Genomic DNA, 26,293 nt, shown 5'->3' on the forward strand with positions numbered 1-26,293 from the left:
TATACTATATAAACAGCTGTGTTACAAACTGAGATTATCCACCATTGAACAAAAGTGGCACCCACTGCTACAAAATGATTTGATATCACAAAATTGAAACAAATTGCGGTACTTTGTCAAGGATAGGATGTTGTTAAAGTCACTGGTTGATGAAATTATTACACTTTTACAGACAGGATGCTCCATATTTTAGAGATGCTTAAAGATGAACTTCAGGTAGTGAATGATGTAGTGTTTTGGAAATTAATTCTGCATACTGTATATACACTACCAGTCAAAAGTTTGGACACGTCACATTTTTCTTTATTTTTAACACATTTTAGAATAATATTAAAGACATCAAAACTATGAAATAACACAAATAGAGTTATGCAGCGACCAAAAAAGTGTTAAACAAATCAAAACTATCTTATATTTTAGATTCTTTAAAGTAGCCGCCCTTTGACTTGATGGAAAGGCAAAGGCTTTGGAAAGAAATTCATACATAGGATCAACTTCACTATTTATGTTTGTCTAAGAAACACATTTCAAGCATTTAAGCAGAAGCCTTTAGATCAAAATGGTTTTAAGAGAATGAAAAACATAGTACATTCAATCAGTGTGACCACACTTTTGACTGGTAGTGTATATATGGAACGAAGGAATTCCCAGTATGCCTTGAGATTTCAGCCACAAGTAAATATGTCAGTGTTATGCACAAAATCAAACTTATTTTAAAATGGCTTTATTCCAGTGTATGCAATGTTAACCTATGGGAAAGTACACAATAATTCTAATTGCAAGAAGCAGGCTTGAAACTGGAGGGTTGACAGTTTCTAATACCTGACCAGTCTAAATCTGAAACTGAAACACTCTCCCCTCCCTTCCAAACTCTTGAGCAAGGCACTTTACCCCAAACTGCTGCAGTGGAGCTGCTCAGTGGCCCACAGCAGGACACTGTGGTTGCACTGGGCAGCTTGCTGGTGTGACTTTGTATAACTGTACGAATGTGAAGCAGGTCAGTATTGAAAAACCATGCAGTTTTTCAGTTAAAGTGATGTTGAACTTTGGTAGTACCTCGGGTCGCGTAGTTTCCTGACCATGACGGACGGGACGGTCTGTCTCACCACTAGGCCACCCGGCCAGCCCAAATGCCTAAAATGTGAATGTAAATGACTGAGGAGGCGCACTGAGGAAATATAACGTACAACACAACTGACAACTCCAAGTCTGACGGTGAATTGTTATATTTTGTTTTGCTCTGTTGGTGTTTTTTTTTAGTGAGAAGTTCATGGTGAGACTGAACAAGAACGGAGGCCCAAAGAACCCAGAGAAGGTGGACAGGCTGTGTGCCCTCTTCACGGTAAGACACACACACACACACACACACACACACACACACACACATAACAATGCATATACACACACACACATGAAAAACACATGCTCAGAATGCATGTGGTTAATGCAGTTAAAAACAAGGCAAGGAACAGAGACAGTGCATTGGAGGAGGATGGAAGGCTGAGAGAGGGAATATAAAAGTGAGGATGTAATGCCCCCTATTGCTCCCTTGTAGAACCAGGCCAAGTGATATAATATGGCTTTTGTTGCAGTAATGTGGTTCAGTGTAGCTCAATAGGCAGAGCAAGGCACTAACACTGTCAGGGTTAGAGGTGCGATTCCAACAAAGACCAGGCCTGCTAAAAATACGATTCACTTAGGTTATTACACTGTGAGGCTCTTTGGATAAAAGCTCCACCAAATGGGATGTAGTGCAAGTGCTTCAGCAGTCATGGGGAACACCACCTAGGTCTTAAACACAAGACACTTTTACAAAGCGCTTCACAAGGTTAAGAGAAGAGATAACAATACAGGAAACATAAAGAGTCAAGTTTTTCAGTCATTCTGAAAGTAAAAGTGTGTCTTTTCTTGATTTAAAAAAAAAAATGGCCGTACATGACATGACACCCTTGATAACATCAGTTAGTGTGACTTTGCTGTTTCGGTGCTGGGGGCAGATTTTTTTTTTTAAAAAACAGGCTAAGGTTTCAATGTGAATTCTGATGTTTGACTATCTCTTCCTATTTTTCCGTCTCTTCTGTTTCACTGATCTTTCTTTCATTTAACAGAGCAGAAATAACATCAATAATGTGTTTGAACTGGTATTTTTCCGTAACCCAGGGCTTCTTTTCAATTCAATTTCAGAGCTTTAGTGGCACGGTTTAACATCAGTAAACACTGGCAAAGCATGAAACATGTCGACAACGTCACCAATTATAACAAGTTATGACTGTAAAACAGAATAACACCTCAGAGGTTGGTCCTCTGCGGTTTCACTGGCTGTCCTCGCCACATTTAGTCATTTCACCAAACAAATATGGTAATTTCCAGTCATTTGATTTAGATTTTCTTTCTGTTTGACTCTGCAGGACCTGAGCAACAAGGACATGAAGAGAGATCTCTACATCGTCTCCCAGGTCATCAGAACTGGTAAGACTGTAGTTACTAAGACACATAACATACAGTATGCAATCTATAATATTAGATCACACAAACTGTGGAGGCATTTATAATAGAATAGCAGAGAAGAGATGAAGCTTGTTTTTCTCATCGTTATCCTCTCTTCATAGAATAGAATAGGATAGAATAAAATAAAGTGATTCATCCTCCTCATCCCCCATCATGCAGTCTGAGCAACATGCCCTACCTTACTGCTTTCTGCCAAAAATATCCCATTACGGTTTCAGCTTTTTAAATCATCTCCTCTTTATGTATTTGTATTTATTTATTACACACTCAGAATTCAGTGAGGCAGAAACTGCTGGAATGTGTGTCTGTCTGCTGCTGAATGATCGCAAAAAGCATCCTCCATGTGTCCAGTATGGCAGACTTTACAGCAGTTTTTTTCTCTGTTTGTTCCTCTGCAGGTCGCATGCTGCTGAATGACAGTAAGAAGGGTCCGCCACACGTTCAGTACCGCCGGCCGTACGGCTGCGCTGTCCTGGCCATGAGCGACGTGCTGCAGACCATCTCAGAGCTCAAGGAGGAGAAAGACTTTGTCCTCAAAGTCTATACGTGAGTGGCAACACACACACACACACACACACACACATAAATAGACACACCGTGATGCTGGATTTCCGCCATTAGGCTAGGGCAGTGGTTTTCAGTCATGTGCCATCATGACTCAAAGGTTTGCGGTTTCTAATGAGTTACTTCCAAAGGTGGAAGTAACTAAAACTCTAACTACAATTACTCCTGTTACTGGAATTGAGTCGGGTTTTTTTTATGTAATTGTACTTTTTTGAGTATTTTTTTGAAAGCAGTAATCTTACTTACTTACACTACCAGTCAAAAGTTTGGAGACACCACATTTTTCTTTTTTTTTTGTACTATTTTCCACATCATAGAATAATAGTAAAGACATCATAATAAAGCTCGCTGAATTGAATTGAATTGAATTGCAGTAAGCTACAGACAGCCAGCTAGTTCAGTGTCGCCCCTGTGCACATAAAAAACATACACAGACACACACTCAGACGCTCTCTGTTTCGTACACACCCCATACACAGACACACCACACAATCCCCGCCATACACATACTGTAAGACATGCACTCTTACACACACACACACACACACACACACACACACACACACACACACAGTCTATGGTGTCGGCAGACATGAGGCATGAATCCCCCTCGGCTGAAACTTCTGAAGACTTGCCTGCAGGAGCCCTGTAGTGCTCACAATCACACCATGATGTAACTCTGACTGTGTGTGTGTGTGTGTGTGTGTGTGTGTGTGTGTGTAGGCTGATGCCTTACAGTAACCTTAGCTGAACTCTTATGGCTGGTTCATGGTTCATGGTTCATGGTTCATGCGTGGCTAGATGTGTGTGTACCTTGGTGTGAAGGCTTCTCACACTTCTCATGACGACGCCTGAAAACTCCTGAAAACTGACTGCCGCTGTCAGAAAATTCAGCTTTCCACGTCCCTCAACAAGAAGAAATAACAAATCGAACAGTAGCTCTGGCTGGTAGTTCTGGTCATTTGGACCTCACGCACTCTGTGTGTGCGTTTCTGCATGAATCATGAACCAACCTTTAGCTGTACTCAGTCCTATGTAATTTGTTCAAATAAAATAAGGGGGTTGATCTAGGTGGGGAGTTTTTCCACTTAATATTTCCATAAAATCTACTGGTGTGGAATTACAGTAAAAGAAAACCAAGTCAAATTTTAGCCCAGTCTCACCCATATTTCATACTGCCTTTTTATATCAGATATCGATCACAAAAAATGCTTCCCTCTAAATCAGACCTGAGTCATGGTGTTTGCAAGTAATCCTTAGTGTTTGTTTCAACCTACTGGGAGTACCAGATGGGTGGGGTTTGACACATAGGATCTTATGAGTATGATGCTATGAGAGAAAGAAAGTCTTGAAAAAGAAACTGTAATGACTATTCAAGCGTACCTTAAACACCTTGAAAACCTACATAAACTGACCTCGTTTGATGAAAATACTAATAGAATAAAAGAGATGTGATACTTTATTGATCCCCATAGGGAAGTTCCCTTGTTTTCTTGCCCCACTCCACATTGAGGTCAGAGGTCAGTGTCAGCTACAGAACAGCACCCCTAGGGAGTCGGTGTCTTGCTCCAGGACACTTCAGCAGGGACTTAAACCCCCTGCTGCCCCAAATGTAATGCCATATACGTATATCCCGTATCTTGTCTCTTAACTGTTGTCTCTGTCCTGTTTTTTTGCTCTTCTCCAGGTGTAACAATGAGAACGAATGGTACCAGATCCATGACAACATCATCCGCAAGTCCAGTACCAAATATACCGCTCCCAGCACCAACTATGGTAGGGCAGCAAGAGAGTGTGTGTGTGTGTGTGTGTGTGTGTTTGTGTTATTTGTTAGCCTGTCATGCTGTCAAATCAAAACATTAGTGTACAGCATGTGTGTGTGTGCAGATGTGTAGTTATTTTTTTTTTTATTTCAGAGTGACATTTCATCAACACATAAATACAATACAAAACAACACAATAACAAAATACAATACAAGATTTGGGAATGGGTAGTGGAGGGGCAAACAGATAATACAAATATATATAACAGAGTTTTGCACATAGCGATGCACTGTAGTACTGTTGGCATGATGTATTCTGGCATACTGAGGACACTGGTAGAGAGGAAACATTAGTTCAATTACTATTTGAATTAAATTAATTTACTGATCTCACCTAGTGCAACAGATTTGACTTGTCTTACCGATCTCAGTGCAACCATTCAAGTCGTACTTAAAGTACAAAAAAACTCAGTTAATTAGCTATCTAGCAAGCAGGCTAATAAGCAACTGATGTTAATGTTAATTAACATAGAACTACTAGCCACTGCTAATGCTAGCTTTTAATATTAGCTAGTGTGCAAATTAAATGTGTTAACAATACAGTGATGTTTAGCTGACCAGATACTACGGTTAGCAAGCTAACAAGCTGACCAGGAAGCATGTTGCAGTGTGTGTTTTCTTCCTGTTAACACAATGTCACATAGTACATTCCTTTAAACTGATTGCTTTCTGTAGGTGTGTCTGTATCATGTGTTTGTGTTTGCTCTCTGTCTTTCCCATATTTACCATTAAGTGTTGCTTACGTCTGTCAGAGCTCAAGACAAACAGTGAATCACGTAGAACAAAAACATAGTGTAGTAACAGTGTTCATGTTCTTTACTGCATTTTAATGGGGGGGGGGGGGGTCAGTATTTGAAATAAATTACCTCAACACATTATCTAAACTCAAAAGCCCAAGTTGACGTCATTTCTGTCAACCCTATGACTTTACCCTCTCAGTGTATAGGAGGTTACTTAATATAAGCAGTCTAAAAAGCATATAGCTTCGTAGTAGTAAGCATCAACACATGTTGCTTGGCTTAATTTTACAAAAATCCTTTTAGCCTAGCCGCCCTAGTTGGAATGTTCCATCTCCTACAAAGGCAGCAAGCTAGGGTACAGTGAAAAAATGTCGGGAGTTAGCGTACTATCGTGAGCTTGAACTCTTGAACTCAGCGAAAGTCCCAAATTGCATATAGCCAGCCACTGCTAACAGTAGCTTTTAATGTTAGCTAGTGTGCAAATTAAATATGTTAACAAGACAGTGATGGTTAACTGACCAAATATATGGTTAGCAAGCTAATAAACTGACATTATGTAAACACAACAAAATTAGTAGTTAACGCATTTTGCAGTGAGTGTTTTCTTCTTGTTAACACAAAGTCACTCGCTACATTCCTTTAAACTGATTGCTTGCTTTAGGTGTGTCTGTACCGCGTGTTTGTGTTTGCTCTGTGTTGCTTACAGAGTGCGAGACAAACAGTGGATTACGTAGCACAAAAACACATTGCAGCAACAGTAGCTCGTAGTGGAAGTGTTCATGTTCTTTACTGCATTTCAGATCGAAGGAGGGTCAGTGGGGAGGCACACACACATATACGCTTACTTAGACACACACATACACACACACACTCTGACACACACACATCTCACCACCTCTCATCAGTGGGAAAATCAACTTCACTGGTCTTACTAAGCTGATCTCTCATGCCATGTGACCCCTGCACGTTAAAGTCAGTGAACTCCTGTGGTCCCAACATTTAATATTTACATTTCAGACAATATTTACATTTCACACATGTAGCATATGGTTTTAATCAGAAGAGTGTACAATGAGTGCAACGCTACAGTAGGCCTACACTTAAATTCACCAACATCACAAGCGTCTCCCTGACCAGCTTTGTAAGCCACTATCAGGGGTTTTGAAAGTGCAGAATTTGGCGAAGTTATAACACTTGAGTGATGTGTGTGTTTCACTTATGTTCCATAGAAAGCTCCTAGGCCTGCTCTTCTATGCACTATAAGGCAAAAGAAAACATTCTTTTCTCTCTCTCTCTCTCCCTCCTCTCTCTTCATTTCCACTATCCCCGACCCTCTGTACCTCCTTGTCTCTGTTTCTCTCCCCTCCCTCCCTCTCTCCATCTGTTTCTACCTTTCTCTCTCTCTCCATCGCTCCAGGTCTGATCATCTCTCTGCAGTTGCTGAGGGGCGACATGGAGCAAGTCCGCAGGGAGAACCCTCTCATCTTTAGCAGAGGGGTGGCCATCACACGCAAGCTGGGCTTCCCCGACGTCATCATGCCAGGTGAGTGTCACACACACACACACACACACACAGACACACACACACACACTGTACTCATATACAGTACTGTGCAAAAGTCTTAGGCACCCAAGAGTTTTTATATAAATTGTGTCTTAGATGTTTAATCTTTTTTTTTTTCTACATTAGTGTGTCAGTAGACTGCTCTTTATAGTACATTTTTTGATATTTAGAAACTTTTCATTTAATTATTTTTGAAAGCATCTTCGCTTTACTTTTTTTCTTTTACATGTGCCTAAGACTTTTGCACAATACTGTATGTGAAGGGTTTCATTTCAAAATGGCACTTATTTATTTATCCAGATCTCAGTCTGACTGGGGGTTCAGTGCCTTGCTCAAGGGCACCCCAAGTGGCAGTCAATGGGAAGGGAGAGCATTCATTATTCATTTTCCCACCCACATTTTCAAACCCACATTTTCATAGGCTACCACCAAAACAAAAATATTACCTGCTGCTCAATATTAACAAAAATTAAATCTGATTATCTAACCTAAAATGTTACGTTGAAAAGCACATTTGCTAAGATGACCAATAATTTCAACAATATTCCCTAGTGAGATGTATTTTCTAGCCTGCAACCATTTTGTCAGAGTAGATGGCAAATTTTTCAGTTGCTGGATATCACCTTTCAAAATCAAAGTCTTATTATTGTACAGATACATACATGAACATTATGCATCGGCAAGAACATGCATGCACACCTGTGGATATAGGCAAACATGCACACACAGGAAGAGTTCATTTCCAGAATGCTCTATGTCCATGTCTTAAAATAAAAGGGATCCAGTCAGTTAAAGTCTTATCATTTGGTCAACCAAGAACTTGAGTTACCTACTCACCTTTAGTACCAAAGTACCATAGCTTTGACTTTGTGCTTTCAATCATTTTGTAAGAGTAGACATCACTTTCTTCAAAGAGTGGATACATGAACAAAACGCTTCATTGTGTTGGCTCTTTCTTACTTTTTATTTGCTCTCATAGTGATAGATACATAAATCCGGAAGTTTTCGAAATGAAACCAGCACTGTGGCTAAAAGGTCAATGGATCCATTCTGTTTATCTTTGAGAGAAAATTTGTTTTCCCCTTTGGGATTGATTAACAGCCAATGATATTGAACTGTCTCGGTTCAATTTCCTGGTCAGATTAATGTCCACTCCTCCGATTGGCTAAAAACTGATTAGGTCATTCTGAAGCATTTCATATGCCAGGAAGACAGACTAGCAGCAAACCTGTGTGTGTGTGTGTGTGTGTGTGTGTGTGTGTGTGTGTGTGTGTGTGTGTGTGTGTGTGTAGATGCTGCAGTGCCTGGGGAATGGAGGGCATATATCATACTGAACACTACAGGCCGGATTTACATGCAAAGCATCGCTCAGTTTAGTGCCTCTGTCCAATGAACACAACTGTTTTCAGCTAACAGCACTTTTCAACGGCCGCTTGGGAAAACAGTAGCTGGTATGGAGATGAAGTAGTTTGTGTTTCTTGTGCAGATTTAGACAAAGGACAAAGGGATGGTGGTCATGGGATTTTTCCTTGAAGGATACTTAAGTGTTGTATGCAAGAGGGGAGGGATGTGAGGAGCAGGCAAACTGGACAGATCTTCATCCACTGACTGTCTGACTACTGATTGAGTTAGCTGATTGCTAGATGCACTGGAAATACTCTTGCACCCCCATTCTGTCTCTCTTGCTACTTTCCTTCTGTCTAATAATAACATAATACAAATACTAAAGGTAGTTGGACTGCCAACTTTATTTAAAGGAATAGTTCACCCAAAAATGAAAATTCTGTCATCATCTACTCACCCTCATGCCAAATGAAACACAGGTGAAATTTGTTAGTCCATATAACACACAGGGAGGTTGCAGCACAACTTGGTAGCAGCCTTCTCCAAAACAACTGAAGTCAATGGGGACCTGTTCTTTAGAGTTCCAAAACAAAAACAGCCAAACAATCACACTGTGAATAGAAAGACCTATAAACCATTATTTGTTGCAAATCAATCAGCTGTAGTTAAGATTTGCACTAAATTATGGCGTAAATATACCCCACTGAGCAAAAGACGTGATTTCAACGTTGTGTCTATGCTTTAGCTCTCATATAGCCCAGGATCATTACGGCTATGTATAGACCTATTTTAGACCAAGCAGTAAATACATTATTACAATGAATAAACATCTGTAAATACCAAAAATATGCACCAGAGAAGTCCTGTAGACTAGCCTACAAGATAATTATCTGAGCACAAGAAGTAATTTCAACATTGCGTCTATGCGTAGCTCTCATATAGTCACATAGTCACATGGTTTCACATAGTCTTACCACATACAGGGTGTTCTCTCACCACCAAAACTCTCAGTTTCTCTTCGTTTCTTTCATCTTTCTTTTCTCCTTTCTTTTCTTTTATGATTCATGAACACACAGCGCGGCTGCTCTTGCGTTCACTTACAGTTATACATACACTTATCACTCTCGTACCCTTACCTTTTACAAACACACTTACACTTACATTAGATACAACAATGTTGATCCTCATCCTCATGGCTGCCATTGCAGCAGAGAGCAGCATATAAATATGAATAATTCATCATTTAAAGTCAGTAATGTATCCCAGAGTTTCTTCTACTATTGAAGAGGTGTGGTGGGTCTGCCTGCCTTAAAAAGCTGCAAACTCTTCAGTGGAGAGTTTTAGTGTCCCAAGATGGTTCTAATGCTGTTTCAGAGGCTTTTCCACTGTGACAAGAGTAAAATTCTTGGTTAAACACTGAATACCTTTAATTTGTTGGCATGAAAATGGTCAAACATCAGCATTAGAGATTTGAGTGAAGTTTAGGGCTCGTTCTCATGCCGCTTGGACCTGAGCTATTTTCTTTTGTGGTCAAACCGGCTCTTTGGCTGTGAGAGGAACCTGTGGTTACGTTTGTGGTCAACATGTGTGGAAAATGTCATGACACCAGCGTGCCTGGGGCCTCAACCTTATCTAATAAAATAAAAAAATGAAAATGGTCAAACATTGAATACTAGCACCAAATATCGTCTCTCGGCAGCTTCAAAAATAGCGGTGTCGCTGTCGGTCGAACCCTAGTAGGAACATAATGATGTAATTTATCTTAATTTCTCTACATTATTTCTCTACATCACCCTCTTTGCTAACTATAGGCTTTTCTGATAACATGTAAGGTGAAACGGGTAGGGTATATTTCTATGAAAAATGTATGTTAATTATTTTGGCTGGTAAAAATTATTCCTGGCAGGTAATTTTTTTTCAGTTAACCGGCCCTTGGCAGGTGAGGCAAAAAGTTAATTTCAGACACTGGTCATAGCCATACCACTAATGAAGATACTGTATAATTAGTGCTGGAGAATTTCACTCTTAGCGAGAATCTTACCTTATCGTTTTTGTTTATAACCAAAGGAAATAACAATTACTCTCAATCTGTCTTCAGAAAGAGACACACACACACACACACACACACACACACACACACACACAAGGCTGCACTATACACATACAATATCCAGTATGTCTTTCACACCTCTCTAACATATTTTAAACATGCATGTCTGCACACACACACACACACACACACACACACACACCTTATCTCCTCGGACAGTGATGGAGTGAGTGTTTACCTCCCATCTCGGTACATTAAGGTTGACATCTCCTCCATAAGGACATGCGCTGAAATGATAAATGAATCACCACATACTAACACCGGTCATTAGTCTTGTGTGACACAGAGGTAGGACACAGTTTTAAGTGTGTGTGTATGTGTGAGTGTGTGTATGTGTGAGAAACGGTGTGCTTCCATCTGTATGTGTGAACGTGCCTGTGGGTGTGCATGTCTGTGTGAAGTGTAATAAGTTGTGTAAGAGGATGTGTGTGTGTGAAGGAGAAAGCGGGCATTGCTGGCATTTTGTGACATGAACACACACACACACACACACACACACACACACACACACCACCAGTTGACAATCCACTATAACCTGGGTATGTTTGTTTGTCAAGCTGATATCCAAGACAATTTCTGCATATTTCAGTCCTCAGGTAATATGTGAAACAAATTATAACGGATTTGTGTGTGTGTGTGTGTGTGTGTGTGTGTCCAGGTGACATCCGTAACGACCTGTACCTGACGCTGGAGCGAGGGGATTTTGAGAGAGGAGGGAAGAGCGTGCAGAAGAACATTGAAGTCACCGTCTTCGTGCTCTACGCCGACGGAGAGATCCTCAAGGTAGGGAGGCGCTCCTGCCGTACGCTCCTCAGGCCATACACACCTTCACTCTTACAACACACACCTACAAGTGATGTTGAACTTCGGTAGTACCTTGGGTTGTGTAGCTTCCCGGACATGATATAACCCCAAAATCAGCAATTCTCTGTTATCTGTTGCTCCGGTTGCTCCATTCACTGCCATTGCATGGAGGAACAGGTTTGAAAATCACACTTCTGGCACATAAACACATAAATTGCTTTCCTTTTGTTTATTAAACTTTCAGTTTGAACAAGTGTAACACCGAAATCTGGTCGGAGGAAACGTATGCTGATTTCTGTGTTACTTGTTCAAGCTGAAAGGTTTAATAACATAAACAAAGTGATTCACCACAAGTGAACGACAGTAGTAGTTTTTTTTGTCAGAATCTGCTTTGTTTGCGTTTGTTTATGTTATTAGTGTGATTTTCGGACTGTTCCTCCATACAATGGCAGTGAATGAAGAGAGAAAAAAATGCAATCTTCCAATCTCCTATACAGAAGTAACAGATAACCAGTGCTTAATTTTAAAATGATGAGGTCCCTGAACACCAAGGGGTCGGTGTTCCTGCGAGTCGGTCTGGAGCGAAAAGGTTCCGGAACATATCAAGACAACAAGCGCATTGGAGGCACGGTGGTGCTCAGTACAGTAGACCTAACAGCATAAACATTACTAAATGACCGACTATATGACCTTAGAGCTCCGACTACTGGGGACCTATAACAATATTTGATTATTGCATAGGCTACATAATTTTATCCAAACCTATGGGTTTTTACAAACCTGCCGTTAAAGTAGTGGACTAAAGATATAACTGCACTGTGCACAACATAAAAATGCCCACATAGGCTACTATGAGACATCCTAATCATACATAAACACATCAAGGAAACTGCAATGGCTTCAACCATTTACCAGACATTCTGGCTTGAGTAGTCACGCATCAATATTCAGTACAAATACTTTCATAGGATATCTGTTTTGAATGTAGGAAACAATGTCAGTAAATAATGAAATGACAGCAAAAACACGTCATGGTCGTGCCATGCGGCTAGAAGTCGGCCTAAATGCAACACTCAGCTGGACCACACTGGTTTTTGAAAATCCCAATTGCTTCGAGGCTCTAAGGCTGGTGGTTAGGTTACGTAGAATCGGTAGGCTGTTGTGTCTGCTTTTGTGTATCTTGTGCTTTTCCTGATGTTTGTCCTGTATCATTCTGTTCTATGGTTGGTTGTTGATCAGTTGGATCTAGTTAGGCTCATTCTCCGTAAAGTCCTTTGAGACATGCTTGTGATAAAGTGCTATATAAATAAACAAAATGAACTTGTACAGTACGTCACATTTCACCTTGAGACAGGAAGTGTACTGTTCGTCCCGCCCTCCTCCCCCCCAACACCTGTCATTCATCTTGATGAGCTGTCTACCTTGAAATGACATTTAGCCTGAGGCTGAAGTAACCAGCATCTGTAAAGCCACAACAGGCATGGAAGAAGACGGCAAACACAATCGGTAATACAAAAAATCTATGCCAGTGCTCTCTGTGTTTCTCAACAGGAACACGTTTAGTTTTGCTGTTCTTTTGTTTCCCACAACTTCAGGCAAACTGGAGGGTATTTAGGCATGTACACATGATCACAGACAGAGACTAATAATGTAAAGATCTCATTTGTTTATTGTTCCTTTGACAATAAAGTTCAGTTTTATAAAAATAAACCGCATATTCGACACACATCCTACTCCCAGCATGATCATCATGAGCATGAAAACTTGACCAGTAATACCAATATCATGATAGACACCAGTGATGAGTGAAATGGATGATATGATTTTGTTGCCTGCTGGTGTTTGTTTTTCCAAGGAATTGGGTACCAGTTTGTTTGTTTATTAGGATCCCCATTAGCTCACGCCATGACATCAGCTAGTCTTCCTGGGGTCCGACACAGAAAACATGTACAACATGTTTTAACAAACAATTATAATACATTCAGACAACACATTACTTCAAAAGTTACAGTCCCATACAGAATAGGTTTACAAACAAAATAAGGCGAGACAAAAAAACAACAACAAAGAAAACCTGGAACTTCCAAACAAATAACATAAAAACAAATAAATATATTAATCTGATACAGGAATGGGCATGAGTACTCGATTTGGACGTCAGTATTCGTTCAACGGTTCAACGGATAGAGTACTCACATTTTTTTTTTGCTTTGTAAAAAACCCCCATATGTATATAATAAATATAAACGTAAACTGACCCTGTTCTATATTAAAAGTTTAAATTTTTTGGACGGCACTGCTAGCAAAAATGATAGATCTGCTGCACAAGCATCGTTACAGGATCTAATGTTACAGCCTGGTCGCCATTCTGCCTGTAACTTACAGGCAGAATACAACAGCTACGAGAGTGGAAAGTGTTAATTTCGGACCATATTCTTACGTTAGGTTTTTTTTTTTGCGAGTACTCGAGTACTCTATAATAATTTAATGCGAGTACTCGAATATTGAAATTGCTTAAAATGCCCATCCCTAATCTGATATACACAAGTGTCCAGTGCAAAAACGTAACATGGAGAATGAACCATCTTCTAATGGCTTCCTAATTTGTCATTTTCAATCAAACACTTTTGATCGCAATGCACAACTGCATTATAGATGAAGGGACAAATATTACAAATATTACAAAAATAACTTCATGTAGATCATTTGTTATTTACAAATATGTACATTATTTACTCTGTGATACTAAAGTGACAGATTTCTGAAGCTTTTGTTCCAATCAAATCCCATATTTTTCTAAGATAATTCCATGTATATGCAAGGCAATTTCCAGTATCACTTTTAAGACACTATGCCAAAATGCTGATGTGGTTGCTAAGCAGATGATGTCATTATCCTGGGCTTTATTTGTCTAACTAGAACTTGGGAGATGAAGAGCTGGTGTTGGGGAGAGCATTATTTATGTTTGGTACACATAAACTAACAGTTGGCGAGTATGTCAAATGTAAAGACTGCAGTTTCTGAATCTTGCTGCACTTTCTGTCCTAGATTTGATGACTAGACATCACAGGGGATGATTGGACTATCTACACGATTCCCTGACAACATTTTCTCACAATTCCAAGTCTGGTATTGCACTGCTCGCAGCCAATCGCAGTGAGGCACACCGGAATTACATGAGCACCGCGCACAAGTACAAAATGTAAATGGAAGAAACTTATTGCCACCGCTGCAGCGTGTGCCCTAATTTGCACAGATTAAAGAAAGAAGAAGATTAGATGAAAAACACAGAGCAGACCACATTTGTTTGGTCACGGGAATTATGAGCAAACTACTCTTCAGTAGGGGTGGGACAAAATATCGATACTGGAATATATCGTCATACTTCCTCTTGCGATACGTTATCGATACACTGGCGCCAAATATCGATATTTTTATTAAAACATGCAGGCGCTCTGAACGGATTCCCCCACATTAAGCCTGTTACCATTTTGAATTACCAGAGTCACTACTTAATGACTCCTCGTGGTGGCGCTTATCAAATGAATGAGGGTAAAGTGAACTGAAGTTAACTAACTTGCGGTGAAGAAGACGAATAACTCACTCAAGGGGAAAACGGCAGACAGCGGGGGAAAGCAAATCAGAGAGGCACCCAGGGGGTTCCCCAAGCACCGGCTGCCGGCTATTTAGCCGTCTACTCACCTCTGTCTGGCCGGCTACTTTTATAACTGAATGTCACTAAACGTACACACTATCAGAATTTGGTAGTGACAACCGAATTTATGAATGAGAGTGACTGCGCATATGTATGGTACATACTGGAGCAGACTGAAGTAAAATGACTAGACTGTGTCTGTACGGTTAACAGGAGTCACTCCATTCCTCCGATCTCGCGATGGCTCTGGCTATGGAAATAATGTGTGTAACCATAGTAACGTTTACCACTGCCTGTATTTTCAGTTTGTCTCTTTCAAATTAAGGATGATAATGTTACGTAACATAACGAGTGTCGCGCCACGTAACAACCAGTTGTCCAGTCCCGTTCTGGTTCACACTACTAACTGAAACCGCTGTCAAATTGGGTAGTCAGTACCTGATTTTTTCAGGAAGTGAGTTTGGTTATAGAATGCGGTTGTCACTCTCCTTAATAACCGAACTGCGTGTGAAATTGCAAGGAGAGTTGTGAGTTTCATAGAGGTTTCAAAATAATAGCGATCTCTGCTGAACCTCTGATCGCTCAGCGAACGGTTGCCATGGTAACGACGGACTCAACTGAAGCGTTACAGCTGAAACTACTGTGTAACGCTAAATACAAGGCATTAGCTGAGGAGATCATTTTAGGGGCTTCATGTAACGCTCCTAAAGAAATTCCTGGCCTTTGATGTTACCACCCAAGTTTAACCAAGTCCCACTGACTCCATTTTGCCAATGTTCAAAATATAAATGGGAGAAGTAAAGGGAGGAAAAGGGAAAGATTAGAGGGACTTCTGTTTTAGGAGGTTTGTTAAAGCCAGTATGCAGGTGTTATGACCATGTAAAATTGGGGGCATTTTGCCACTGCAAACATCCCTTAGCCGGCTACTTTTCCCATCTGGCTGGCTACTCAAAAATTTGAGGAATCCCCTGGGCACCACAGTTCCTGCTTTTTGCCTTTTTAGGGGTATTTTTTCTTCTTCAGTTACACAGATATCGTGATGTATCGTAGATGAATTGTCTTGCAATATATCGAGTATTGCAGAATCGCTGTATCGTGATACCATCGTTATCGTGGGCAACGTATCGTGATAGTATCGTATCGTGAGTTACTCTGTGATTCCCACCCCTACTCTTCAGCGGGAATTAAGGGTGAGAGACATTTTGTGATTGAGCCAGTCGAGTTGAGATCTCATTGGCCGTTGTGGTCACGAGAGCCTGCCGGTGCCTGTGTTTTTTATATCTTCTTTGTGTAAGGACACGCCAAGGCAGTGGAAGTTACACTTACAGCTACTCGTAATGAAGAACAGTCTTGCAGGCCCGTAGGCTAGGAGACGATTTCACATAAAAAGAATCTTCGACAGAACTGGGATCTAAAAGCACAGACTACTCCAAGCCATGGAAGGTTAGCCTCTCAGCTACTAAGCCAATAATCATACGTGACAGCATATCGTAGTTTCTGACTTTGCGATATAGTGTGACACATCGTAACAACATAGACTGCACATTGCATAAGAAAGTTGGCTTTTTCAAATTCTCTTTTCACAGCACAGAAAGCTGCTCATGGCAGTCGGAAGGCTTATTGGTGTCTGAAAAATGCTGCTAAGACCCTTTGAGACACAACCCAAAGCTGCCAATAAATCGGGGTCGTGGCTGTTTTCATTTTTGGCTTACGTCTAGCGGTCTGAGACTATACGACCCAGCACCTTACATCTTTCTTTGCATACTGACTAGGCTTGGGTTTGTGTTTCTTCTGTAAGTGGCTCCGCTGCAGGATTGCCGTCTGTACAGAAGTGACATCTCTGTCGGGATGAATCTGTAGACATGAAACGAAAGTTACATTACGGAAAATTAGACCTTAAATCATGATACAATGCAGGCTGCACAATGTAGCATGTGAACCATCAAACACTAACTTAAGTATCAATTAGATGAAAAGTTAGCTTGCAGTGCCAGTGTCATGCATCTAACCATGTTTATTTTAGTAAGTATGTCAGTAGTCTGGTACAAAATCCACTCCCTCACGTTTGCACTGACACCACTGAATAAACATGTAAGTGAATAATACTTAGAGCTGTGAGGTTACTTTGTTATATTTCTTGTTAATGTAATCAATCAGTAAAAGAGCCATCGGCCTCACAGATAAAGTAGTCTCAGTAGGTTTTTGTAATGGATGCAAACACCAACAGAATGGTCAATATCAGAAGTGACAAAAACAACTGTGGACGGACATGTGAGCATCAGTTATGTTGCTGTCCATACATTACGGATGAGTTATGTTGATACCAATCCACTGTTTAAGCTTACCTTTCTTCCAGATTATTTTGATGCACTTCGCAGCTAGAAGCACGGCTAGAGGTACGGCAAGAATTGCAACTCCAATAACACATCCAAGCACTCCGGCCAACCAAACACGCCACTCGTCGTCATGGAACATTTGATCTGAAACACATTATAAAAGGCAGCAAATTCAACACCCAGAATGCAATTGTATGACAAGTACAGCACACAAGGCTCAGCATGAACACAAAGTTCTCCATTCGTTACGAATCGATTAAAACTGAAATTACTAAAATAAAACTAAAAAGACTAGGCATGAAGAGCCCTTCATTAAACACCACAGAGGAATCTCACCAGGAACATGGATGTCATCATGAATCATATGGCCGATGCTCGTCTGCTTAGCGATGCAGCGGAAGTCGTTGGTCTTAGTCTTGGTCACGACAGCGTAGAGTTCAATGTTGTAGCGGCCCTCACTGTCTCTGGAGATCTTTGGCTTTTCAGCAGGGACGACATTTCCATCGCTGTCCCGCCACTCCAGCTCAGGCTGCGGAGAGGCTCCTCGAGTCGAACACTTCAGCAGCACTCCCTTCTCAACCCGATCAACTATCGCGGTGCGTGGTTGGGGAGCCGCATCTGTGTATGCAGTATAAACAATAGCTTACAAAGGACAGTAACAGCACTGGAAATATGAGGAGATGTTTTTGTATTTAAATATCCCTTCCCTTTATGTTACAGAGCAATAAAATGTGTTTCAGAGAGAGAAAAAGAGAGACAGAATTAGAGAGATAAGCATAATGTCAGCATTAACTACACATCCTAGCACTGTTTGATGGCCATGCTGTTTGAAACATTTTGACAGTCCTTCCAGGAATTTGTGACAAATGAACAATTAATCTTCAGGTAAGCGTTGGGATTGCTGACCAATTACCACACTTTATCACAAACTCTCTTACCCTTTAAAACACTGACACCAATGTCATTACAATGAACAGTCTAATCAACGCACCTGTCAAAAACCAAATGATCACTCTTATCATTTGACTTGAAATCTTCATTTTTGTTTGTTGCCCATGAATAAGCAACAACAATTCTGCAAACTGCCCTGCAGTCACTCAGACTTAACTGCTGAAAAATACACATTCAAGTATTGTTAATCACAAAGTTCTGCAAATTCCTGTGGACCGTCTTATGTTTATGATATCATACAGTCAGCACATATGATTGGTTGAATTTGCCAATATATTTTGGTAGGCTACACAGTAAGTAGGAAATTAACACCAGCCTAATGTTAGTAAATTTGGGTTGTGGTGAGCATTTTGATCTCCTGGTTTCTAGCTTTGTCTATAGCAGTGGGTGATTTGTCCAAATTCAATATCAGAAAGGTGGGCAGGTTGACCATTAATTTCAAAAACATCTTCAGTTTTATAGCTGAAAAAAAATGATGCTGGCTTATTGAATAAGTTGTGCTTCTCAGCAACTGACCCCCAGATATGTCAAAAGCTGTGAATGAGGCAACTGTAGGGAAACCACATTTCCACAAACATGTTTGTTGTCATGTAGAACCCTCACTGCCAGTAAAGGTAACATTTAGGATAATTTTGAGCCCATCTTTCCAAGTTAATATTACCATTCATTGCCTATACACACAGTCTATTTTGATTCATATCTCATATCATTCATATCTCTCTTTGTATAAGTGTCAACCAAATTTCAGTAATTAAGATTATTTCACCGACCTCTAAATTTGCAATATATGGCAGGAATGAAAGAGTACAAACAGCCAGCCTTTGCCTACAGACACCTAACTGGACCTGCACTATAGACCCCATTTGCTTTCTGTTAAACTGCCATAACACCTTGCAGGTATGCACTGGCTGTAGACAAGAGGAGGCTTGACATCAGGGACCTTCAGTCTATGCACGGCAGTGAACTATGCTGCATAATTACAAACAAAACTGCAACATGCACATTGCAGATGTAGAGATCAGTGAAATCAATGAAAACTGTGGTAAGGACTCACCCTGCCTTTGACCTGACATGTCTTTTAAGGTAGAGCGCTGAGGGTCGGGGTCTAAAAGGCAAATCAGAAGATCAGTGTTTAGTGTGCTAGTGCTTGTATGATATCATAAATTTGCCCAAATGTTTTTTTTTACCAACAAAAGTTGAAACTTTTTAGCCCAGTAACGAGTGGAAAGCTTTCTTTTCCCATTTGAAACTGAGCGGGACAACATGCCAGTCCACAGATTTCATATCCACATCCTAGCCTGGTCTGACATCGAATCATTAGGATTCAGCTTTCGACAGACAAACACAGTGACAGGAGGGGATGAGCATGCAGCAAAGAGCACAGTGGCAGCGGTTTCGTTAGTCACCTGATTTGATAACAGTGGCAGATTAGTAAGCAGGAAGCGGTAAGCTCAGCTCCCACAGCCAAGAGGAGACATGTGGGACCTTCCAGGCAAGCAGCAGGAGGTTTGACTCTCACTTATAGCTTTGGTTATATTGAAAGAAAAGGACAAGAAGAGTTTATGACTTACAGAAATAAAAAAAAAAACATGTCAGGACTTCATAGCAGGTTACAACGTGTTAGCAGGGTGGAGGAACAGAACCCATCCACACCCAAACCAGAACGAACCAATATCAGCCCTGATGCTAGCCATCTGCATGCACAAAGCAGTTCTCACCCTCATCCTTAAAAAGGGGAATACCACCAACTTAACAATTCAGATGTTATTCATATTCCCACAGACAAGTGGGTCTGTATTTTGGAAACTTCACCACTCCCATAGCAAGTGACAGCAGTACTATAATATGAACCTTATTTTGTAGGGATGGGACAATATATCGAAATTCAATATATTGCAATACAAAAATGTGACAAATCGTATATCGTGGGGCAGAAAAACGAATCGTGATATTAGCTAAATTTTATGCTGCTGTAACAATCACAAATGAGATGCTTGACCATCACAGTTTCGCACGCTCTCCATCCAGATTATATTATTTGCATTTTGTAATGAGATTTTAAAATTGTTGTTTACGTTTTAGCAAGCCAATGCCATTACTAGAAAGATTTACTATAAGATAATTCTGCACAGACTTTGTTCATACATCTTATCATGCTTGTATCAAATCGTGAACCCCATATCACATATTGAATCATTTTGTGAGATAAGCATATTGTCCCATCCCTATTATTTTGGATGTAAACTTGAGACAAACAGTCCCTGACCCCACACAGCCAGTCTACTATCACTGTCAAAGGAGCAGCTTCTGACTCTGTTGGTGTGAACTCACAGATTGGAGTCGTTTTGGTAAATAACTGTTCATGTTCAAATTAACAGGACATAATAATAAGACATCTGATTTCTTAAATTGAGCAGCATTTCCCCTTAAAGTTATTCATCACAGAGTTGTAACATAAGAACCAAGGCCTGTAAAGCCTGATAGGAGATCTAAACAGCTTCAGTTGTCCTCCTCTCTGCAGGAGTGTTAGTAGGGCTAACATGATACCCAAGTATTATTAGATACTGTGATCACAAATAATAATAAATATGAATTATTAAATATTAAAACCACTTACAGACACGGAACCAAATGTAGAATGTCTGTTTGTTCGGCTTGGGAAAAATACAGGAATAATTTCCTGTATCAGACACCTTCGGGTTATTGAAAAGCAGGGATGCGTTGCCGTTCTTCAGTTCTTTAGGAAAATGCCAGACTCGTCCTTTGAACTGCTTATCTTGACCTGAACGGCCGTTATTGTAGTGGGATCCGTCACTGTCATGAAAGAACACTTCCTGATCTCCTCTCTTCAAATCGAAGGTCTCTCCCTCGAGGTTCATTCCGGTGGGATGTAAACAGGGTAAAATGGCTGGTTCCCCTTCTTTGGCGAGCACAGTTCTCAAATCCGGCACAGACCCTGGAAGACAACAGCATACATTAGTGTCTCCTCCTAACAAAAAGGAATTTTGGTACATGGACTCAAATATTCTTTCACAGAAACCAAAAGCCTTAAAAAATGAAATCATGGTATTTATTGAACCATGCCCACCCAGAGTGCAAGATGGGCAAAGAAAGTGCTCAGTGCAGTGAATAGACAAACATTTGTAGAGCTTCATTCCAAAATGAGATTCCACCACTTGAAAAAAACAAAGAAAAAAAGGACACTACTGTGACAAAATGATTGTTAGCATGAGAAAAAGCACATCATGGGTTGCTGTTTTACAAGGATAGAGGTGGATCGAATCATTTCAGTTCCTCTTTTCTTAAAATGGAACTTGAAAAATCAATGCTTGTTAACTTTTGTTTCACCCCAAAAAAGTGGCCGGCTTATTTAATGTTAGTATGGAGGTATCTAGTAACATTATGGACGCTATCCACAAAACTGCTGGCTTGCAAGCCCATGTCCCAGAAAAGCAAAGCAATCCTTATGCCATCAAAGTTTCCCCTGTTGTGATGCATCACAGTATTCTACTATAAAATGAGGAAAACTATGTCTGTCCGTCTGTCTGTCTGTCTGCATCCATTTTGCTCCTCAATGGGTTGGCCAATCAATCTGAAACTGCACATGGGTATTGAGCATTGGCATAGGCAGGGACTGATGAAGCTGATTTTTTCATTTTCCCAAATTTACGCTGTTTATGCACATTTTTGGCAACTCTGTGCGGAGTTGTGGCACGCGCATCCCCGGGTATGGACTAGTTGTGTCATGAAGCATTCTTCGTAAGAGGGGCTTGGCTTGCACACGGCGAGGTCAGTCTGCGTTATGTTTTTCCATTTACTATAGAGCTGTGGGTGTGTGTGTGGTGCGCCATTTGGGAGAAGAGAAACAGACTGAGTGTTAATGTATATACAGAGAGAGAGTGAGAGAGAGAGACTGTGGTGTGTGTGTGTGTGTGTGTGTGTGTGTGTGTGTGTGTGTGTGTGTGTGTGTGTGTGAGACAAGAGAGAGCTGGGAGAGGCAAAATTTGAGAGGGTTTGAGTGTGTGTTGTTGATGCCAGTCTATTTCTCTGAAAGGCTGAATAACTAATGAATGATGATCAATTTTTATTAAAAAAAAAAAACATAGTAAAACATGACGCTGGTCATGCAAATGAGTACATTATGTCAGAGATTCAAGAAAGCATGGCTCAACACTGGCATTCCTCGCTCATGCAGTAAAAAAACGATGCCATCAAAAAGGAAAACAAAATAAGGGCGTGAATAAGGCTGACAACACTGTCATAACCATGTCATGTCAACTGACATGAACAATTATTAGACTGTTATTAGACTTTATGAATGTTTACGACTGTTGTCATTGTCATTCGGTCATAATGTCACTTTCAATGCAAAGTTGACACTGTTGTAGATGTCTCTGCATTGAAAGTGACATTATCAACCGAATGACACTTAATGACAGTTCATAATGTCTAATTCATGTTCATGTCAGTTGTCATGACATAGTTATGACAGTGTTATGTCAGCCTCATTCACCCCCCCGAAATAAAGTTTTACCCGAAATATACAGTATATCGCCTAAATTCTAAGGTCTGTCAGATTTATATTTTGTAAAAATATGTATATTTTACTTGTTAAATGTCAATATTTAGCATAATGTGTCAAATATGAGCGAGCCTATTTGATTCAACTTATGATTTTATTAAATGCAGGTCAATAAATTACCTTTTGTTTTTTAGAAGGTGAAGAGCCCAGGCAGACAGGAAACACTAGGTCAGACAGATTTGTACAAGACAAGAGATACCAGAGCTGGGGAAGCTAGGAGAGACCATGACACATGGAGAGGCAGGGGAAGGAGGACAGATGGAGAGACATGGAGAGATCCATGGGGAAGGACAGACAGCGAGAACACAGAGAGACTGAGACAGGAAGAGTCAGAAACAGATAAAAACATGGAGAGACAGAAAGAGACACTGAAACAGACAAAAGTGCATAGATGGATACTGAGAGCTGGAAGGGAATAGAGCTGGACATGGAAACACTGAGGAAGCTTAAAGGGGGGGGGGGGGGGATTCATTGAGCATGTTTGTTCATTACTTAACAGTTGTGTGAAATGCAGGTACACAGGCCGTGTTTATTATGTCTGTTTATGTATATAATATTACAGTCCAAAACTAAAACCTCTGACATTAGCCTAATCTACATTACAGCGACACTAACTGTATGAAAGTACAACAGCCATCTGTGTCATGTGCTCCTTTACCACAAAACCTCTGTCTACCGAGTGTCCAGTATACACTTGCCAGGAGAAATGGGCACCCACATTCAACAGGCCTGAGAATTTAGTTTCAACACAGCAGAGAATAAAGCCATCCGAATGCACCAGATGCCACCAACTTGACCTTTCATGGCAAAATAAATAAATAAATAAAAACAAACAAACATCCAGCTATCTGCTTTACCATTCAGCTGGCAACTCCACGATCAAAACGGAGAATCCATTTTGGTTGGGGAGGCATAAAGTACATTTGGTCTTGAGCTGGGCCAATAACAGTCTCTTTTAGAGATAAAGAGTGTTTTTAAGTGTGATCCTATGAAGGTTCGGTCATGACTTACTTCTCCAAGCAGCACTTAGCCAAGTGTATCTTAAAGCCGCTGTGTGCTGTTCATTTGAAAGATGCTGAAATGTTTGCTGACTTGGATTCTTAACAGCTGATTAATCTAACTGTAAGTTCTGAGATATTGTGCAGATACATCAAATACTAAACAAAATCATTACAACTGAACAGAAACAATTATATGCGCTTAGAGTCATCACAGAGACTACATCATTAAAACAGGGCTGCAGAGAGCTGACAGCAAACTGTTATCTCTTGCATGTGTTCATGGGTTTACTGTTAATGTATGCTTTGAATGTTTTTTCTGCTGCTGGACATACTTGCCCTTTAGAAAAAAATACCAACTAGGCTCAGCTTTAGGAGTGACAAGTCTTATAATATGCTCTCTGAACAAGAGAGCTGTCAATTTCCACAGCACATTACTCAGATGTTATCACAACATCGCTGCCCTGGCAAGGGCAAGGGTGAGGAGAGGAGAAATATCAATTTATATTTCAGCTTCCCCCTCTCCATTTCATAACACATGCATTGTATACTGCACTCATTAGTGGGAAAAATATAGGCCTAATAACAAAATAAAATAAATGAGATGAAAACAAGTGAGACAACATAAAATAACCTAAAAACATAGCCTAATAAACCTTAAAATAACAAGTTAAACTTTGCAGTGAGTCCTGCAGGTGACATGGTGGAGTATTTTCTTCCAGCTGAAGACTAACTTAGCCTTTTAGAGCTGCTGTCATTATCTACCATCATGTTTAAGAGATGCTTAAGTTAAGCTGCTTTTCAGAAACACCTCACAAACTAAAGAGGCTTTGTAAGAAGAAAGCTACGATCACCTGAGCCTTAACATGCTTTAGGGAGACAAGGCATTTACTCTCTTCATCTGAGAGATGTGCGACTGACAGGGATCAAACCAGCTAAGGCTAACAAACATTAGCAAACATTAGCTAGCAAACATTAGCTTACCTTGTGCATCAGCAAAAGTGAATAGAAAACCGAATATCACCCACATCAGAAAAGGAGGCTTTGCTACTTGCGATGCCAAGTCAACGAGCGCCAACAATTTCATTACTGCACCGTACATGACTTCTTGATAGTGCTTTATTAACGTTAGCAGTTAACGCTAGTTCTACGCAGCTAACCTAGCTAACTACCTAAGTTAGCTAACGGTACCACGATTACCCCCTAATGTCCCGGGGAAAAAAACACGTAGACACAGTCACTATCTTTGGCACTTTTACGACGCACGGATGTATCCCAATGCCAAGCTTGTGCTTTAAGGTCCGGTCTATTGTATTCAAAACTATCTGACTAGTGCTGTGGGTTTTGTTCCGCAAGCTGAAATCACAGCAACCCTTCGTTGGATTTAACACGCCCTCCCCTCAACTTGATCAGACCATGGATTTTTTTTTTTTTTTTTTTCAATCTTTATTGAAAAAACATTCAAATATACAAATAATGCAGACCTGTGCTCAGCATAGAAGTATACAAAAAACCAAGAATGTGATTTTAAATAACAAATAAATTAATAATATCAATTATTCATCCAAAAACAAAAAAAAACAGTTGGGATAAATAAACTTCATTAATATAAAATTATGATAAAAAAATAAAAAAGAAACATATTATTCCTCTTTAAAGAGTTCACCATACAATTTGAGAGTTTTATTACTTTTTTTTAGTGTTTATATGTTTAAGGGTCTTAATATATTCATTAAATTCACACAAAAATCTAATGAAATTGGGGGTAACTTTCGTTACCTTACATTTATGGATATGAAATTTACCATACAAAATTGATCAGACCATGGATGTATCACACACTGGGTCACTTAATACGTAGTAGCACCCGGAGGAAAAAAAAAAGAAGAAAAAAAAAGGTAGTAGCACCCGGAGCCCTAGCGCTGTGCGCTATACGTCTGCTTAGTTTCTGATGGGGGCCGGTTGCACAAAACAGCTTAAGTTTTCTCCTTAAGTATGACACTTAATGTTAATTTCTCCTTAGCTTTAAGGATGAAAGGCTTTTAAAAATCTTAACTTAAGGTGTTTTGTGCAACTGGCCCCCTGGTCTGAGGGGGAGCAGAATATTTGAAATGGAACGCACTTGCCTCTGAGCATGCCTAATAATTAATACAAAGAATAAATAATAAAGATTGCACAGAATAATGAGGAATACAGTATCGCAGATTCTCTCTCTCTCTCTCTGCCCTTTTCTCACCATTTTTTCCCCTCTCTCTGCCCACCTTTTCACTCTCTCTCTGCCTACCTTTTCACTCTCTCTCTCTCTCTGCCCACC

General features: G+C 40.2%; 2 protein-coding genes across 3 annotated transcripts in view; one reads left to right on the forward strand and one right to left on the reverse strand.

Annotated features, from left to right (window-relative positions):
• Positions 1–1,260: 1,260 nt before the first annotated feature.
• The window catches only part of LOC139663083 (dedicator of cytokinesis protein 3-like), a gene marked incomplete at its 5' end in the record, with an annotated part of 72,051 nt that continues 47,018 nt past the window's right edge, over positions 1,261–26,293 (forward strand). Inside the window, 6 exons of the mRNA XM_071541617.1 lie at positions 1,261–1,342; positions 2,409–2,469; positions 2,907–3,054; positions 4,760–4,848; positions 7,053–7,178; positions 11,312–11,436. Coding sequence (XP_071397718.1) covers positions 1,261–1,342; positions 2,409–2,469; positions 2,907–3,054; positions 4,760–4,848; positions 7,053–7,178; positions 11,312–11,436 — 631 coding nt within the window. The remainder of the gene's footprint in view (positions 1,343–2,408; positions 2,470–2,906; positions 3,055–4,759; positions 4,849–7,052; positions 7,179–11,311; positions 11,437–26,293) is intronic.
• LOC139663086 (butyrophilin-like protein 10) lies at positions 16,612–25,345 on the reverse strand. Of its 2 annotated transcripts, XM_071541622.1 has the most exons (6): positions 24,964–25,345; positions 21,017–21,355; positions 19,454–19,504; positions 17,785–18,066; positions 17,458–17,592; positions 16,612–16,966 (listed from the first exon to the last, which is right to left on the reverse strand). In XM_071541622.1, the coding sequence occupies exons 1-6, from the start codon at positions 25,079–25,081 to the stop codon at positions 16,881–16,883; spliced, it is 1,011 nt and encodes a 336-aa protein (XP_071397723.1). In that variant the 5' UTR covers positions 25,082–25,345; the 3' UTR covers positions 16,612–16,880. The 2 variants fall into 2 exon arrangements, with proteins under 2 accessions (XP_071397723.1, XP_071397724.1); XM_071541623.1 differs by lacking the exon at positions 19,454–19,504.

Source organism: Centroberyx affinis, unplaced genomic scaffold (genome assembly GCF_046629955.1).
Source record: "Centroberyx affinis isolate AG114_WGS23_722 - 3 ecotype Tasmania unplaced genomic scaffold, CSIRO-AGI_Caff_v1 ptg003913l_1, whole genome shotgun sequence".
NCBI classification, from domain to species: Eukaryota; Metazoa; Chordata; class Actinopteri; order Beryciformes; family Berycidae; genus Centroberyx; species Centroberyx affinis.